Here is a 20,033-nt window from a genome sequence, read left to right as displayed (position 1 = left end):
TTTTTCGTGACCTTCGTTGAACTCCGATCACATTGGCGTGATCGAAATTTCAAAATGATTTCTTTTTGTAGTAGAACCCAACACACACCCTAGTCCCTTTTATTTTGATAGGGGTATTTGACCCTGATTGTTGATATTAACCTTGGTATATAGAACTTTTCGTTTAGACTGACAAATGTGAACATAAGAGGCCTCTGAGCGACGCAAAGAGGAGCTGACGGAGAGCTCACAATAGGTGAGGGGAGTTTATTATAATTTATGGCTTTGATACCATAATTGGGGTCAGGGAACCCAATTATGGGAATGCATGTTTGTCCCTATGCATGCTGGTTTTCAAGAAAGGCAATGATTTCGACTAATGGAATGTGATATATCTATTATTGATAAATGACATTATCATTTTATTAGACTTATGTTGTCTGAAGACCTAGGGAGTGTGAATCTCAGGCATGAAATTTATATGTATGTACATGTGGAATGTGATTATTTATGATGTTGTTATTGATGATAATAATTGATATGACACGATGTTGGTGTTTATGATAATATTGATATGAGATGAAGTTGTTATTAATGATAATATTGATATGAGATGATGTTATTGTTGATAATGTCATTAAGATGAGATGATGTTGAGAATAACATTGAGATCGAATGATATTGATGTTGATAATGACATTGAGATGAAATGTTGATGTTGATAATGTCATAATGATGATGTATGTTGTGTATGTATATGGAGGTGCAGTGACCAAGTTGGACATCCCTAGTGGGGGAAATAGAGTGGTTAAAGAGTTTTAAGCATCTCTAGAGTGAAGGGGTCACTTAGAATTTTTAATTATCCACGATCAGTGCATTGATGGTATCCATGTGTCATACTTCATTCTACATGGAGATAGTATAAACTTTTTCAGTAAGTACTTGTAGTTTTTCATGAGGGAAAATACTTGTACTTGGGAGCATGTCACTCGGTTTGGAACTCCCTTATGACTCGGGCTGATCACCAAGGGCGGGGAGGGGGGGGGATGGGTGGAGTTTCCTATGCACGACAGGGTGACCTCAACACTTGCTACCTAGTTTTCCTGAGTATGAGTGTCGTGTGGACACGCTCAGGCTATTTCCTGACGAGTGGTACTACATTGCATTTGAGAGTTGAGGTCAGGTGCATGTATCATACTGAGCATGATTGATTGGAATTATGGAAAAGTTGATGAATGGTTGTTAAGTGTATATTGAATTGATGGATAATTGTGTGTGATCATGTTACTTGTTATTGTTTCTCTTGCTAATTATGGTCATTTGATAATTGTTGGTTTCTTTTATAATAAACTCACCCTTGCAATTTTGTATCGTGTGGTTGATACGTATGATGATCGCGAACCTTCGTTCGTGGGAACAGATGAACAAGAATAGATGACTGGAGGGAGATTCTTTTTGTGGGAGTCATCATGCCAACGTGATGACGCAAGAATTATTTAGAAAAGAATTGTGTTTTGTTATCAACTCCTCCGTAGTAGTTCAATGATTGTTTTTGGTTTAGGCATTAAATCTCAAATTTAGATACATGTAAAAAACCAAATTGTTTTTTGTCATGTGAATGGTGTATAATGGTTTAAGATATACATATATATGTTTTTATTTAAGTGTTTGTGCGTTGTTTGATGAATGTATATCGTAAAAAATATACTCTTGTTTTCATAATCAAATTAATGGAGATTTCATTTAAAAAATTGAAATTACATGTTTAAGAGTTAGTGATATTATAGCGACGAGGCGGGTCGTTACATTTGCCACTACAAGAGGCGCCCATTCACAGGGTTAAGCATGTAGAAGAAGCAGGCTTAGTTCCTGGGTTCAAAAAGGAGTTTTTGATCGTTGGTGAGAACTAAGTGGATGATAGCTTGCTCTTGAGTTTAAGGGCTCTTCAGTTTGACCTTGCATGGGAACATTGTAGCAAAAGATGTTACTGTCAAGGGTAAGGTGTCCTACTATGAAGCTCCGTTTTTACATCGGTTTGCGTAAAAACCATCTTAGAATATTTTTTGTTTTAAAAATTAAAAAAAATGAAGATTCTAAGACGGTTTTCTAAAAAACTGTCTTAGAAAGTCTACTTGCTGAGACAATTTTTCGAAGAATCGTCTTAGAAAGTCTACCTTCTAAGACGATTTTTTAAAGAACCAACTTAGAAAGTCTACTTTCTAATGTAAGTTTACTAATCGGGAACTCCTTAAATATATGCAGTAGAGTCATAATTCTGAGAATTTGCCTGAGCAGACTCCAAGTTTTTATCTTGAAATGACATGAAAATGAGTCATAAATGCAACATAGTATATGACTAATAAGCTATGTACTTGGTTGAACTCTTTTGTGACATTTGGCATGAAAGTTGTTAATGATGAAAAAATTATGATAAATATGTATATACATTAAACATGAACACTGCCTCAATCATACAAGACAACAACATAAAAGAAATTATAATGCTAAAGTTACATTTATTTTTGTACAAGGACATATTGAGGTTCAAACATAAGATCTTATACATATTACCTTGACCCATATTAATTGACCAATCCTATTGGGTTGAATAGACACTTATTTCATAAAATGATCCAATTTATATAACTTGTTGAAGCATACAAGTTCTGTTAAGAAAAGTGCATCACTCAATTTCAACTTCAATGAGAATATAAGATATTTTTTAATTGTTACATGGTATGTTGGTAAATGTCACACCAATAATTTGCTACTATTGATTAGTATAACACAGAATTAGTTCCCCACCCTATAATTTGAAACTTTTGATATGCATAAAGTTTAAACCTGATGCTAAGTCCATAAATGTCAATACAACTCAAGTCAAGAGTTAACCGTTGATATTTGCGACAAATGGAACAAATCCTCTAAGCCCTTCCAACTCAGCCATCACTCTGTCTTTGTTCACCCCCACAATCTATTAACACAATAAATAAATCAATAATCTTTAGATCAAATTAACCTTATTGCAGAGTGGTAATAGGAGTAACTGAATCCAGCACAGCTTTATAGTAGGACACCTTACCCTTGACTGTAACATCTTTTGCTACAATGTTCCCATGCAAAGTCAAACTGAAGAGCCCTTAAACTCAAGAGCAAGCTATCATCCACATAGTTCTCACCAACGATCAAAAACTCCTTTTTGAACCTAGGAACTAAGCCTGCTTCTTCTACATGCTTAACCCTGTGAATGCCTTGTCGCTACAATATTACAAATGTAACGATCTGCCTCGTCGCTACAATATTACAAACTTTTAAACGTGTAATTTCAATTTTTAAATGAAATCTCCATTAATTTGATTATGAAAACAAGAGTAAATTTTTCACGATATACATTCACCAAACAACGCACAAACACTTAAATAAAAACATATATATGTATATCTTAAACCATTATACACCATTCACATGACAAAAAACAATTTTCTTTTTTACATGTATCTAAATTCAAGATTGACATGCCTAAACCAAAAAGAATCATGGAACCACTACGGAGGAGTTGATAACAAAACACAACTATTTCCTAAAATAATTCTAGCATTATCACGTTGGCTTGGCAACTCCCACAAAAAGAATCTCCCTCCAGTTGTCTATTGTTGTTCATTTGTTCCCATGAACGAAGGTTCATGATCATCATAGGTATCAACCACACGGTACAAAATTGCAAGGATGAGTTTATTATAAAAGAAATAAACAATTATCAAATGACCATAATTAGCAAGAGAAACAATAACAAGTAACATGACCATAATTATGCAAACTGATGTAAAAACCGTTGTCAAAGGAAAATGTTGACTTTTCACAATGGCAATTTCGATATCGATTGAAAACCATCGTGGAAAGTAACAAATAACCGACATAGAAAACTTTTTTTGTAGTAATGCCTAGTCCACCAACTCCTATACGTCGGTGCCTACTGCCTACTAAGCTCCAAAAATTCTTTAAAAACACTAGTTGAAACCCATCTAAGCCCAAAGCTTTATAGGAATCCATAAAAAATGACATTTTTCTTACTTTAAACCTAGTAAAAGGCTTCAACGGAACTTGGTGCATCTCATGGCAAATATTTGGAATAGTATTCAAAACAAGACTAGAGGGGAAACACTTAGGGCTCTCGAACAAATCTTTAAAGAATTTTAAGGCTTCTCTCTTAAGAAAATCCTCATCTAAGCACCACACTCCATCAATCATCAGACTATCAATCTTGTTCTTTCTTCTTCGAATGATTGCTTGAGTGTGAAAATATTTGGTATTTTTGCTACCAGATTTAATCCACTTCTCTCGCGATTTTTGGAACCAAAAGAAGTTTTTCTTGGACCAACACTTAATCATATTGCCTTTGAAAGATAAAGTTAGACCAAGAATGGGATTCAAGCTAGTTGGGCACCCCATTAATTCTGGCTTCAATTTGCCTCTTCCTTTTAAAGATATTTGATGCAATCCACCCTAGGAAGGGATCAGTTACTAGAGCCATGAGCAAGAGGCTCCAAGAGGATTGGGTTAGAGCTGTTGAAGAAGGCCCGAGGGTTCTCATGAACCTCAGGGTAGATTTTTGAGTCTATGGGCCAAGGTTGGGTCCACTTATCTCTGTACATATTAGATTAGGATTTCATTATTTTTTTTGCCTTTGTATTTAGGGCTCCACAATGTAGGTAGGATATCCTAGAAATATAGCATTTTTCAGCCCTTGTATTTTAGGGCACCTAGACTAGTTTTTGTATTAGGGGTAGTTTTATAATTTTACATGCACTAAGTGAATATTTGATGTGTGTGTTGGGAAATAAATTTAATTGAATTGGTAGAAGCTCAATCCAATTAAATTTTAGAGGGGGAGGTGAGCATTTGCTTACTACACCCCATTGTCACATCATATAGTCACACTTTGTGTATGTCCTTCATGCTTTACATGCCTCATGACACCTAAGCACACTTAGTGGAGAATCTTGGAATTGATCTTGGATTAGTGGGCTGAACCATAACTGAAATTCACTAATCATAATTAGTGAAATTTTGGTTCCAAAATTTCACTCCACAAATTCAAGAGAAATTTGAATTGAAATTCAAATTTCCCTCCAATTTTGTGTGACACTTAGGCTATAAATAGAGGTCATGTGTGTGCATGTTTTCAACTTTGATCATTTGAGAATTAAACTTCAAAGTTCATACTTCTTTAGAGGCACTAAATTTTGTGCTCTTCTCTTCCTCTCCCTTCATTCATCTTCTTCTACCTTCAAGCTTTTATCCATGGCTTCCTGTGGTGATGAGTTTCTTCTAGACTCATCCTCTACTTGAAGTAGTGTCTCCATTCATCTTTCTCCTTCTCAATTCCGCTGCAATCAGACCTCAAGAAGCAAAGGAATCCATTGATGAAGAAGATCCAAGGCTTACAAGCTCCACGTGAAGCTACATCAATATTGCTAAAATATTTCCGTATTGAACTTGATTGAATCCTTTTTGACATGGTTCATCTTAGCTAGAACACTCATGCTAGGTTTGTCCCAGGCCGATTCAACCACAATAGGGTACCTTGGATGAGTGAGCCACGCAGCCTGGAAATGAAAGAGACGAGTGGTCTTGCTATATGACTTACTGCAACTGAGGAAAATATCGGAATATGGTCCGAGTTATAAGGAGGCAAAAGCTCAACCAAAGCATGAGGAAAAGTTAAGTGCCAATCAGAATTGGCCAAACAACGATCTAACTTTTTGTTAATCTGGCTGCCATTAGGCCCATTGCGACGCCAGGTAAATATTCCTCCAACAGTGTTCATGTCAATAATTAAGCTGGTAGGAATGAAGAGAATGAGCAAACATGGAAGCATGTGAGGCATTGAAGCTGCCCCCTGTTACCTCTGTTGAATAAAGAATCTCATTAAGATCACCAAAAAGGATCCAGGGATCGGAAATAGACTGCTTGAGGTTAACGAGATAATCCCAGAATATCGTTCTTATTGCGGGATTGGGAGAAGCGTAAACTGCAGAGCATGACCAGAGAAGATTTCGTCTTTGGAGAGAGAAAGTGATGGCCTGAGGAGATGTGTCCACCAAATTAAAGGTAATATCTCTGATAAACAAGTAAGAATCTAGATTCCTCCGGAATGCCCAAGGGCCTCCCAAAAATACAACACTACTACAATTTTTAGATTTAACATCGCACGGTTAATATCGGTTATTCACAAAACCGATGTTAACAAAAGCGCGATGGCATTTTTGTAAATAAGTAGACTTAGTTAACATCGGTTTTTCCGAAACCGATGTTAACTACTCGATATTAACATCATTTATTTAAATAATCGATGTTACTATGGAGTAGTTAACTTCAGTTTTGGAAAAACCGATGTTAGTATGTCGTTGTTAACATCGGTTTCGGAAAAACCGATGTTATCGAGTTGATGTTAACATCAGTTTTAAGAAAACCGACGTTACCTAGTTGATGTTAACATCGGTTATTTTTAAAAAACCGATGTTGTTATCATTATATATTAAAAATCTAAAATTGCACAATCCGCGCGCTCGAACCCTATCGTTCTTCTTCTTTCTCCTTCTGCCTGAGTTCGTCTTTGTCGCAAACTGGCTTGCGCTTCCGTGACTGCAACCATATTGTGGAGATCGTGTTTGTGGAGTTTGTCTCTGCCACTTATCGATTGAGGTACATCCTTTCATTTTAACATTAGGCGTTCGTCGTTTTAACATTTGCTCACTTTTGCAGGTCGAAGAAAACTAGGAAAGGAAAGAGTCCCGGAAAGGGTGGGAATCGATTTTGGAAGTCCATTGTGGTTCGCCTTAAGACTCCCAGGGCGTTTTTCTTCTTTCTTCTTCTGTCTGAGTTCGTCTTTGTTGCAAACTGGGCTGCGCTTCCGTGACTGCAACGACATTGTGGAGTTCGTCTTTGTGGAGTTCGTGTCTGGCACTTATCGATTGAGGTACGTCCTTTTGTTTTTACATTAGGCGTTCCTCGTTTTAACATTTGCTCACTTTCGCAGCTCGAAGAAAACTAGGAAAGGAAAGAGTCCCGGAAAGGGTGGGAATCGATTTTGGAAGTCACTTGTGGTTGGCTTTAAGACTCCCAGGGAAGCCATCGAAGGTATGTCTTTGTTGTCATGTTTTGAAACCAATTGGTTAACTTTGTATATATGATGTCTACTTTGCTGCTCAGGTGATTTGTTCGTCTTCTTTAGTCGCTGTCAAGGTTCGTTGTTGCTTGTGTTCTGTGTGCTGCTAAGTGATCAGTGCTGATTAGGAATATCTCCAACACTGACGACAATTGACAATCGGTGAGTATATGCATCTCTATTTGTGGTTCTTACCAAGATGAGAGAATATGCTTGTTGCTAATAATTAAAATATGTTGTGTTGTAGTTCCTTTGGGTATTTGTATTTTGAAGTAATGGATTTGAGTCATTTGATGTTACTGGATGTATTTGTATTTTGTTCGTTTGTATTTGCTCTTTAGTTCATGAAGTTACAGACCTTGCAAGTATTTTGTTAAATAATGTGATTGAAGTAAATTTTTTATTAGATTTAATTAAATAAATGTTTAGTATTTTGTTCTTTCCTATTAGTCTGCATGGTTTTTTTTATCGGCAAAAATATATAAATATTTCATTATGTAAATAGTGATGAAGTACTAGAGGTACTTTGTACATAGATAGGATCCCACAGATATGGTTGCTTAGAAAAAAACTAATACAGTTTAATTAGGAACCATATTATGGCTAATACATCTGCTAAAGCCCCAATAAAAATCTACCCTCTAGTGATACAAAAAGCCTTGTTCGTGTAGCATTCGATCTGCTATGATGCATGAAGTGGTCTTTTGGTTCTTTTGGGAAAGCACCCACTGATTTGACCCATGAGACTGTCTCCCACCACAAGGGAAGTACCTTGCTGCAATTGAAGAAAAGGTGCACTGCATCTTCATCCAAATTGTTAAAGAACGGGCACAATGGATCAACTATCTCCACTTGTCTTCCTCTTAAATTCATCTTCGTTGGTAAACGGTCTTTGATGAGCCTCCATGTAAATACCTTTGCCTTAGGTGGTATTTTAAGTTTCCACAGAAGCGAGAAACTCCCATCCTCTAATTCCCCCCTTATTTCCCCCAGCAAAAACATATATGCAGTTCTGGTCGAATAGATTCCACTCGAGTCTTGCTTCCAAACCCATGAGTCTGCTCCTTGTTGTTGTACTGCTAGCCCTACTGTTTCCTCTAGGAATTCAGCAGCCATTGTAGCTTCATTATCAAATAAGTTTCTCCTCCATTTAAAGTTCCATTCCCACCCTTCCTCCTTATGACTTCCCAAGAGGCTGATAGGTTGCTGTTGTTGGTTAGAGATTTGATACAGCGTAGGGAATTTTTCCTTTAAAGATATGTTCTCTCCAAGTCATTTGTCCTCCCAAAATCTGATCATGTCTCCACTTCACACCTTCCACTTTCAAAGAGCTGCATGGTTAATATTAGTTAGAACAGTTTCATCTGCTTTTAGGCTTTGATATTGTAACAGTATGGTTGTGATCCACTCATTTTCTCTTCCTATACCTCTCTGTACTGGTTTATCATAAATTAAAATACACTTTCAAATTTCTCTGAAGTCCGAACTATAGTTTTCGTATGGTATCAAGAATATGGACCAAATGATCTTGAGAAAATGAATCTGGGCTGCATCTGCGAGAGTGAATCCACAATCATTTTCACAATTGAACAACTTTACACTGAGATAAAAGAACTAAACTTGGAAATCTCTCACTCAAAATTTCTCCTTCGCATCAAAGCCATCATTGATTCCCCGTTTGTTGTTGATCTTATCTCAACTCAAGTAATTAGATGTCATTGTTGAGGGCCTACCAGATGAATATGATGCCATAGTAACCTTTATCGGTAGCAAGTTCAAACCATTTCCACATCGAGGAGATTGAAGCACTGTTACTGGCTCGAGGTTTATAAGGCACAGGCAGCAGACGACTCAAGACACTATCTTTATTAATGTTACTTAACATTAAGGTTACCAAAATCTAGAGAGGCTATCAAACTTGTGAAATTTCCATAAACTCGACTTGTAAACTCAACTTACAAATGCCGTATATAAAAGTATTTAAAAAAACTATGATAATACTCATAGGTAAAATCCTATAACCAAAATAGGTTTTTTGGCAAACCAGATTTTAACTTGGTTTAGAACCCAAACTAATTTTAAAAATGGTTTCCAATCCAAAACCACTTTCAATACTAGTTTTAAAATTGATTTTGGGTTAAAAACCACTTGTAAATCCAAAACCAGTTCTAACATTGGTTTAACCCATTTTCTTAAAATATGTTTTTAAATCCATTTCTCAAATCCAAAAAGAAATATGAATCAATACCAGTTCTAGTTTTCTTTCTACGTTTTTGCTATACCTGTTATTTTATTAAATTTAATCATGCAGTTGGATCCTTGTTGACAAGTTCAAAATAAACTGCAAGTGACAATATTAGAAACATTATTAATAATTATAGCAATCATTGTTATTGCACAGTATTTTGGTCTACTTTGATGATATTATTTTTACAGGGAACTCTCCTATTTTAATTCAACAATTGATCACTCGATTGAAATCAGTCTTGGCCCTAAAACAGCTTGACCATCTTGATTACTTTTTAGGCATTGAAGTAAAGCATCTTTCTGATGGTTCTCTACTTGTCACTTAGAGCCAATATATTTACAATCTTCTTGCTAAATCCAATACGACTAATTCTAATGGCATCTCATCTCCCATGATTGGAGACAAAAAAAAACTCCCAAGACAGGGTGCATAATATGTTTTTGATCCTACTCTGTATTGTTCAGCTATCAGCACCTTAGAATATTCAACCATTGAAAGATTAGAAATTGACTACACTGTTAACAAAGTCTGTCAAGTTTTGTACAAACCCCTAGAATCATACTAGAAAGCATTTAAGAGGGTCCTTAGATATCTCCAAGGTTCCATCTCCTCCAAGCTGTACCATTTACAGCCTGCACCTACTCACTCTCCTCTCCAAATTCAATGTTACTGAGACACTGACTGGGCTTCCAATTCTGATGATCGCAGGTCAACCTCTAGTGTGTGCATTTTTCTTGGGCCTAATCTAGTCTCCTAGTCCTAGTACCACAAAAAGCAAACTGTTGTGGCCACCTACTGCAGTTGAATATTGCAGTCTTGCTTCAGCTACCTCAGAAATCTTATGGATTCGAACACTACTTCCTAAGCTTCAAGTTTCTACCACCCTATCTCCTACTCTCTTTCTGAAATTAAAAGCCAAGCTCAGTTTCTGGAATTAATAAGCAAAATTATCTCATCCTCCCTGGGCTTGAGGGAGGATTATTAGTGTATACTGGTCTGTATGGGGCAACCTTATCTGTTAGTGCAGGTCAGTTGCTATTAGTATGTTAGTATTAGTCATAACAGTTGCATCTGTCCCAGGCTTTGCTATTGTAACAATGCGATAACGACCCACTCATTTTCTCTTCATATATAAACCTCTCTCTACTAGCTTATCATTGATGAGAATACACATTTAGTCTCTTGAACACTTAGCTTGAGTTTCTCAAAATTCTCTCGACTACAGTTTTCTAATACTTCCTATCCTAAGTGAACTAAAATATAAATTGTGAATTGTAAATTTAAAAGTTAGCTTAAGAAAATGACATGTATGCAAAAGTGGGAAAGAAAAAAAACTTACTAGTCCTGCTTTCTGCATTGCTATCTGTTGAAATTGTCCATTCCCCACTTCTGCAAACAATAAAAGATAAAAATTCTTTAGTTGGGGTTCCATTCACTAGAATAGATATGGATGCTGATGAAAGGCAGCCCTTTATCCATCTGATCCACCTTTCATGAAACCCCATCATATCTCTCTGGTTACTGGATAAAACATTGAAGGAAACCCCATCTAGATTGGGTCTGTTCAAGGAAGGTTCAGCAAATCTGCCTTGGAAATGCTGGAGGATTGCAGCCTTAACCACAGCAGGTTTGTCTACCCAACTGCCCTCAATGTGCAGCCCCCTCAAGGCATTCCTTCTTCTGCTAAAATTTATAATTTTGTGAAAATAAGAGGTGTTACCATCACCCTCTTTGATCCACTTGCTTCTAGATTTCTGTCTCACTATTGATTCATGAAGAAAAGACTGCTCCCATAGGTCAGACTATATTTTCTTGAGCTGTTGGACTTGCTGATCAGAGGGGTGAGCTATGACAGAATTCTCCAGGTCATTCAGCTTTTTTTGAGTTTGCTTCAACTTCTTGCCCAGGTCTCCACAATTATCTATGCTTCAGGTTTTTAGCCTATGTTTGAGGTTCACAGTTTGCATTTTTTTTTGGAAGGCAGAAAATATATATTATTAATATATAAACTAGTACCAGTGGTACCAGAGATAGAAGTTACAAGGCACCAAAGTGCTGCCCTCCAAAATAACAATCCAAACTAATACAACAAAAACATACAAGCCCAAACCAATCTAGGCAACGAAATTCGTTATATTGGAAGACCAATGGTTGAAGCAAGTACTAAAGTCTTTGTCATTAGCCTTTAACCATGACCAAGCTAAAAAGATAGCATGGTCCATGACTTTATAGGGATCAAAAGGTTTTCCTTGGAAAATCAATTGATTCCTATGCTGCCATATAGAGCTAGTTAAGGCAATCCACCACCCACACCTTGTACTATGATTCACAACTGCCTCAAAGCCATCACAGAATTGAGAAAAATGGCAAACAGGGGTAATTGGAAGGGGACCTACTACCCGGATCCAGCTCATGGATTCCCACCACAGGCCTTTTGCCAATTTACAGTTGAAGAAAAGATAACCCACATCCTCCTGCACACATCCACACAAAGGACAGTTAGCTTCCTGAGTAATGGCATTTCTTCTTAAGAGATTATCCTTGGTGGGGAGTCTATTTTTAAGAAGTCTCCAACAGAAGACCACTGCCCAAGGGGGGATTTTCAGCTGCCAAATTGTCTTAAAGATCTTCCCATCTGAACTTGATGAGCTGGTGTTCATGCGTAATCTATAAGCTGACTTAGTGGTGTATTGTCCATTAGGTTCAGCCAACCACAACATAGTGTCTTTAACCTGTCTCTGAATAGGAACAGAGCTGATTTCCTCCATAAACTGCACAGCTAAATGACTTTCATGATCAAAGAAATTCCTCCTCCACCTCATGTCCCACCTCCCACTATCATGAGTAAAATGACCCATATTTGAAATGAGGGCTTTTTGCTGTCTACTTATCAGGAAAAACTGATTATATTTCTGTTGAAGAGTGTAATCTTCCCCTAGCCACTTATCTGTCCAGAATTTAATATTTTCCCCACACCCAACCTTCCAAGTCAAATTGTTTTTAAAAATACTGTGATCCGACTGATGATACAGATTTCTAATGTCCTTCCACCAATGGGAATAACCCCTTTTATCTCTACCATTTTGGAATTCTGACCAACCACCATATTTTGAAGTTATAATTTTGACCCAAAGCTGTTGCTAATCAAATGCAAAGGCCCATATCCATCTTCCCATCAAAGCTACATTGAATTTAGAAATGTCCTTTATCCCCAAACCCCCCCATCAGTCTTAGACAAGCAAATATCAGCCCATTTCACCCAAGGAATTTTTTTAAGCAGAAACCCAACCTAAACAGCATGTAATCCAAGAAAGACCAAGACATCGAATCATAAGCCTTTTCGAAATCCACCTTGAAAATAATCAGTGGCTTTTTACTTCTCCTTGCTTCCTCAACCACCTCATTGAGGATCAAGATACCATGAAGAATATGCCTTCCTTTAGTGAAGCCTGACTGCCATTCATCAATTAACCCATCCATGACAGACCTCAATCTGTTAGACAGCAGCTTGGCTATCACTTTCTACGTACATCATATCAAAGATATAGGTCTATAATCATTTAGAGACTGAGGGTTATTCATTTTAGGAATTAAGGCCACAAAGGAAGCATTGCTGCCTCTAGGAAAGCTTCCATGAGCATAGAACTCATCCACAAATCTTCTAAACTCTGGATTCAGCACATCCCAAAATTCTTTGATAAAATTGAAGTTAAGGCCATCTGGCCCAGGGCATTTATCACCTCCACAGCTCCACACAACTTCCTTGATCTCTTGGTCAGAGAAAGGGGCAGTCAGCTGCTCCCTTTGCCCATGAGATAGAATTGAAAAAAACCCCATCCAAGGAAGGTCTAGAGTAGTTATGTTCAGTAAATCTGTTATGGAAAAAATTAGCAGCTGCATTTTTCACTGTATTGGGTTGCTGGAGCCACACCCCATCAATAAAAATGTCTGGAATAGCATCGAATGCTCTCCTGAAATTTATTATTTTGTGGAAATAACCAGTGCTGCAGTCCCCTTCCTTCAACCATCTGGCCCTAGATTTTTGTCTCAATAGAGATTCAAATGCATTTGAAGCATTCCATAATTCCTGCTGTAGGGAATTTCTGTCCTTGAGCTCTTGATCAGACAGAATTCGATGAGAGGCTAGATCCTCCCCCTCATTTAGTTTCTACTGAATGCTGAAGATCTTCTTGACATCAATATTCCCCTCTACCTTACTCCACTGTTTTATAGCAGCTTTTAAGTTTTTCAGCTTATCTAGACAACATAGAAACATACTCATAGACTGAAAGCAAAGCAATTGCAATAAAATACAAGAAGAACCAAACATAAGCTCAATGTTGTAGCTGAATTTCTATTTGGTTTCAACACCTCTATACTGCATTCAATTTTGCTATCTTTGAAATACAGGTTGTGCTGTTGACAGACACACACAGCCACACACACACACACACACACACACACACACACACACACACACACACACACACACACACACACACACACACACACACACACACACACACACACACACACACACCCACAGACCCACACACACACACACGCACACACACATACACATACATAACCACACACACACACACACACCCACAGACACACAAACACACACACACACACACACACAGCCACACACCCACACACACACACCCACATACATACACACAACCACAGACACACACACACACACACAGACATAGAAATTTAAGATAGACATTAAATTTGAGATTAAATACATAGACATTAAATTTTTAAATTAAAGAAAATCAATGTTTGACACATACTTATATTGTTTTCAAACCTATTTAACACGAGGAAAGACTTGAATTTGATCTTAGACGATGAAATTTAAGAATAAAAGTTAAATAACTTAATTTGGAAAGTGACCATTCTCTTTAACTCTTTTCGTGCGGAAGAAGCTAAATTTAGGGATGTATCGTTGAAATGACAACATATATATTCGTTTGGTACTTGAGCTTTGAAGGGCAACAGCAGCGTCTCTTGTTTGCATCCAAAGTCAGTATAATGCCAATTCACACCACAGTCATTCCAAAGAATGCTAGCCCAGGGCATGGCCTTTTTGATTGATTCCCCTCTATCAGTTATCAATCTTCACCTAGCACCACCTCTCTACTGGTCCCCATATAAGCCAATGATCACGATAAGAAAACCTTTTAAGAGAGAGAATAATCTAACTATTATTTCCTTTTAAAAAAATATAACTATTATTTCGTCGCTAATTAGGGTCATAAATGCTTCTAAGTGAGGACACAAAATGTTTACAATTCAAAGCAAAATAAAGGGTCGTGGGTCGGTCGTGCCTTTCTCACTAGTGGTTAGAGTGAAAAAGGTACCTTAGCTTTGCTTTGCTAGCTAGCTACAAGCCTACAACCAAACCCATCACAATTCAAAACATGGAGCTCTCTAGTGTCTTTTGGTGAAATAAATGGTTGGCTTGGCATCTTAGTCATGGTGCTAATAAGTAATAATCCTTTCCTTGTAGCAGTACCAAGTCGCTTTCTCTTGTACGTGTTCGACCCTGAATTATATTCCCACTTTCTATGTGACATAATTTGTTTGTTCACCTAAAAACATTGAAAAGTGAAGAAAATCAATTTTGGATTAGCAATCTTGTTCGTCGTTCCCAATATTCACACACACACACACACACACACACACACACACACACACACACACACACACACACACAGCTCCAACTTTGGACTTTTGTGTCATCAGACTCGACGGGGCTTTCACCCTCATCCTCGAAAAAAGAAGAAACCTGAAGGAACCTTGACACAAGAGTTTGTGCAGTGTCAAACCTGAAGGAACCACAGACACACCCACACATAGACATATACCCAACTACAATAATAAAGCATAAGCACCCTTCAAACCCAGCATTTTAAATTAGATACATAAACAACTGTTGATGTCTATATTTGCCTGTAATTGAATTTTACCTTTTGTATGTTCTTGTATGTGATCAGTGTAATTTGCTATATAAACAACTGTTGTTCATGCTGAGTGAACCTTAGATTCCCGTTTGAGACTGAATGCAATGACTCTTGCGGACAGTTTGCATTAGTCATTGTATTTAGTCTTGAATTGTCCATTTGGACAGTTTGGGGAGACTGGTATTTTTATGTTAGATTCATTCGTGAAGGTTATTATTATCTTCATTAATTTGATTAAATTTCGGTTCAATGCATTTCAAATTGTTCTCTGAGTGCATACTTGATTATCGGGAAATTCATTTCACCAATGTCATGTCGTGTACTTGGAGACCAATGCGAAATGCTGCCGAAATTTAGTCAAATTTTTGTAAATAATGGTAACCTTGACGTTTGAAGCTAACATAAAAGACAGTTTTCCTAAATGGGATAGGGCCATACCTATAAATAAAAAAGTGAGATTTTCATGCATGGAATTGCTTAGATGGATCGAAGTTGGATGAATGAAAGTCGTATGAGCCCAGAATATGAGGATGGCGTCGAACAGTTCTTGCAATTTGCTTCAGAAAGAGGTCGACCGAATGAAGAAGGAAAATATTATTGTCCTTGCATCAACTGTTTGAATGGAAGACGACAAGTACTCGATGACATACGGGACCATCTATTGTGTGATGGGATTAAGAAGAATTACACGACGTGGATATGGCATGGTGAAGTCACAGACATGCAGAGTGGGTCCCAATCTGAACCTTTTGATGTAGAAATGGGAGATTGGTTGGAGGACATGATTCGTGACCTTGGACAAGAGTCTTTCCAGCAAGCACACGCCCCTGTGTATAAAGGATTGCAGAGTGATTCAAAGAAGCCTTTGTATGCAGGGTGCAAGAATTCCTTAACCCTGTTATCTGCTGTGTTAAGTCTGGTTAATGTGAAGGCCAGGTATGGGTGGAGTGACAAAAGTTTCACCTCACTGCTTGAGGAAGTGCACAATCTGCTTCCAGAGGACAACACGTTGCCTAAAAGTTACTATAAGGCGAAAAAGATATTGTGTCTGATGGGTATGGAGTATCAGAAGATTCATGCTTGCCCCAATGATTGCATACTGTACAGGCATGGATTCTAAGAAATGTCGAAATGCCCTATCAGTGGGACTTCACGATACAAAGTGAAGGATGAAGAGGAAAGCAGTTCTGATGAAAACTCCAACAAGGGCCCCCCAGCGAAGGTTTTGTGGTATCTTCCAATCATTCCAAGGTTTAAGCGTCTTTTTTCTAATGAGGATGACGCAAAAGACCTTACATGGCATGCAAATGGAAGGATTTCTGATGGAATGGTCCGTCATCTGGCTGATTGCTCGCAGTGGAAGAAGATTGATGGTTTGTATCCGGATTTCGGGAAAGACCCAAGAAATCTTCGACTTGGACTAGCCAGTGATGGAATGAATCCATATGGCACCTTAAGCACTCAACACAGTTCATGGCCAGTTCTGCTAGTAATTTACAATTTGCCTCCTTGGTTGTGCATGAAGCGAAAATACATGATGTTGTCTATGATGATATCGGGCCCAAGACAGCCAGGAAATGACATTGACGTTTATCTAAGTCCGTTGGTTGAAGATCTGAGAAAGTTGTGGGACGAGGGGGTTGTAGTGTTTGATGCGTTTCGCAAGGAGACGTTCGAAATGCGTGCAATGCTTTTTTGTACCATTAATGACTTTTCAGCATATGGGAATCTCAGTGGTTACAGTGTTAAGGGTCATCATGCATGCCCAATCTGTGAAGAAAACACAAGTTACATACAACTTAAACATGGGAGAAAAACAGTCTACAGTAGGCATCGCCGCTTTCTAACACCCAATCATCCTTACAGATGATTGAAAAAAGCTTTTAATGGAAGTCAAGAGCATGATATTGCGCCGATACCGTTGACTGGTGAGCAGGTATATCAGTGGGTTCAACACCTGAATACTGTATTTGGGAAGACCCAAAAGAAGGATAAAAGTCAGAGTTGCATATGGAAAAAGAGGTCCATTTTCTTTGATCTTTCGTATTGGTGTGATCTTGACGTTAGACATTGTATTGATGTTATGCATCTGGAGAAAAATGTTTGTGACAGTGTGGTTGGGACGCTCCTTAACATTCAAGGCAAGACGAAGGATGACTTAAATACCCGTCAAGATCTAGCTGATATGGGTATACGATCACAGTTGCATCCAAGGTCTGATGGGAAGAAAATTTACTTGCCCCCAACCTGCCATACTTTGTCCAAGAAGGAGAAGATAAGTTTTTGTCAGTGTCTTTGTCGGGTGAAGGTTCCACAAGGATACTCTTCAAATATTAAGAATCTTGTGCAGTTGAAGGAGCTTAAGCTTGTAGGGTTAAAGTCTCACGATTGTCACGTGCTGATGCAACAATTGTTAGCCGTGGCTATACGAGACATCTTGCCAAACAAAGTCAGGTTAGCGATAACTCGCCTGTGCTTTTTCTTCCATGCTATATGTAGCAAAGTCATTGATCCAGTCAAGTTTGATGAGTTGGAAAATGAGGCCGCAATTATATTGTGCCAGTTGAAGATGTATTTTCCCCCTGCTTTCTTTGACATCATGATTCACTTGATTGTGCATCTGGTCAGAGAAATCAAATGATGTGGTCATGTTTATCTAGGATGGATGTACCCGGTTGAGCGATACATGAAGATCTTAAAAGGGTATACAAAGAATCTATATCGTCCAGAAGCATCTATTGCACAGTTTTATCTCCGAGTTAGAGATCAGGCCTAGGATTTAGGGACAATGGTTTTTTCCTTAGTTTACTTTGGTTTAACATTTTTGACATTTTCTATGTAATATGAACATTGAATTCATTTGATGATTGTTCTTTATGATAAATCAATTATTTGATGTTTATTATCATTAAAACTGCTTGAAAGCAGAATAAAATGTTTATTTGCTGTGAATTGGGCTTGAAATTGCATTTGACAGGTACAATTTTGGGTTTACTGTAAAAACAGAAAGTATATATAAAAAAAATACTTAAAAACAACATCGGTTATTAACAAAAACCGATGTTAATATGATAAAAAACATCGGTTATTTACAAAAACCGATGTCGACATGAACCTTAACATCAGTTGTAATAGACAACTGATGTTAACGTTTGTATATTAACATCGGTTATTTGTGTATAACCGATGTCAGCGTTTGTATTTTAACATCAGTCATCTGTAGATAACCGATGTCAACTCTTGTACATTAACATCGGTTAGTTATAAATAACCGATGTGAACATTTGAATATTAACATCGGTTATTTAAACATAACTGATATTATACACAAAGAACTACACCAAATAAGTATATGCATCATCAACGTTGACATCAGTTTTCTAGCAAAACCGATGTTAATGGAATATATTAACATCGGTTATCGTAGGAAACTGATGTTAATATATTACATTAACATCGGTTTTTCTAGAAAGCCGATGTTAATATAACATATTAACATCGGTTTTACTGCAAAACCGATGTCAACGTTCATCATGCGTACACTTTTTTTGTTGTTGTTCATTGTGTTTAACATCGGGTATTTAGAAAACCGATGTTGTCATATATATGTTAACATCGGTTTTATAAAACCGATGTTAACATTGATACATTCAACATCGACACTTTCAACATCGATTTTAGAACCGATGTAGAATGTTCTAAATAACCGGTGTTGAAAGTATATTTTCTAATAGTGCAAGTCACGACGATAACCAGCTTGCTCCAAAACGAATTGATAAGGTGACATAATAAAAAATATATGTCACATTACTAGCAAGAGAAGATTAGGAACTAAAACCCAATATGATTCACTACTAGAAAATACACTTTCAACATCGGTTATTTAGGACATTCTACATCGGTTCTAAAACCGATGTTGAAAGTGACGATGTTGAATGTATGAATGTTAAGATGTTAACATACATATGACAACATCGGTTCTCCAAATACCCGATGTTAAACACAATGAACAACAGCAAAAAAAGTGTAGGCATGATGAACGTTGACATCGGTTTTCCAGTAAAACCGATGTAAATATGTTAGTTTAACATCGATTTTCTAGAAAAACCGATGTTAATATATGCCCTTAACATCGGTTTTGCTAGAAAACCGATGTCAACGTTGATGATGCATACACTTATTTGGTGTAGTTCTTTGTGTATAACATCGATTAATTATAAATAACCGATGTTAATATTCAAATATTCACATCGGTTATTGATAATTAACCAATGTTAATGTACACTAGTTAACATCGGTTTTCTACAGATAACCGATGTTAAATTACAAACGCTGACATCGGTTATACACAAAAAACCGATGTTAATATACAAACCTTAACATCGGTTTTCTATTATAACCGATGTTGGTTATGATATTAACATCGGTTTTTGTTAATAACCGATGTTGTTTTCAAATTTTTTTTTTATATATACATTCTGTTTTTACAGTAAACCCAAAATTGTACCTGTCAAATGCAATTTCAGAAGGCCCAATTCACAACAAATAAACATTTTATTCTGGTTTCAAGCAGTTTTAATGATAATAAACATCAAATAATTGATTTATATATTATAAAGAACTATCAACAAATGAATTGAATGTTCATGTTACATAGAAAATG

At 37.1% G+C, this 20,033-nt stretch overlaps 1 protein-coding gene across 1 annotated transcript; it reads right to left on the bottom strand.

Moving 5' to 3' along the window:
* Nucleotides 1-11,509: 11,509 nt before the first annotated feature.
* On the bottom strand, nt 11,510-12,253 carry LOC106794344 (uncharacterized). Its single transcript, XM_014761591.1, has one exon. It carries the CDS (start codon nt 12,251-12,253, stop codon nt 11,510-11,512), a length of 744 nt encoding a protein of 247 aa, XP_014617077.1.
* Between the last annotated feature and the right edge of the window lie 7,780 nt (nt 12,254-20,033).

The sequence above is a fragment of the Glycine max genome, chromosome 9, assembly GCF_000004515.6.
Source record: "Glycine max cultivar Williams 82 chromosome 9, Glycine_max_v4.0, whole genome shotgun sequence".
NCBI lineage: Eukaryota > Viridiplantae > Streptophyta > Magnoliopsida > Fabales > Fabaceae > Glycine > Glycine max.
The sequence above is the reverse complement of the archived record's forward strand: the minus strand, read 5'-3'. Positions and strand labels throughout refer to the sequence as shown.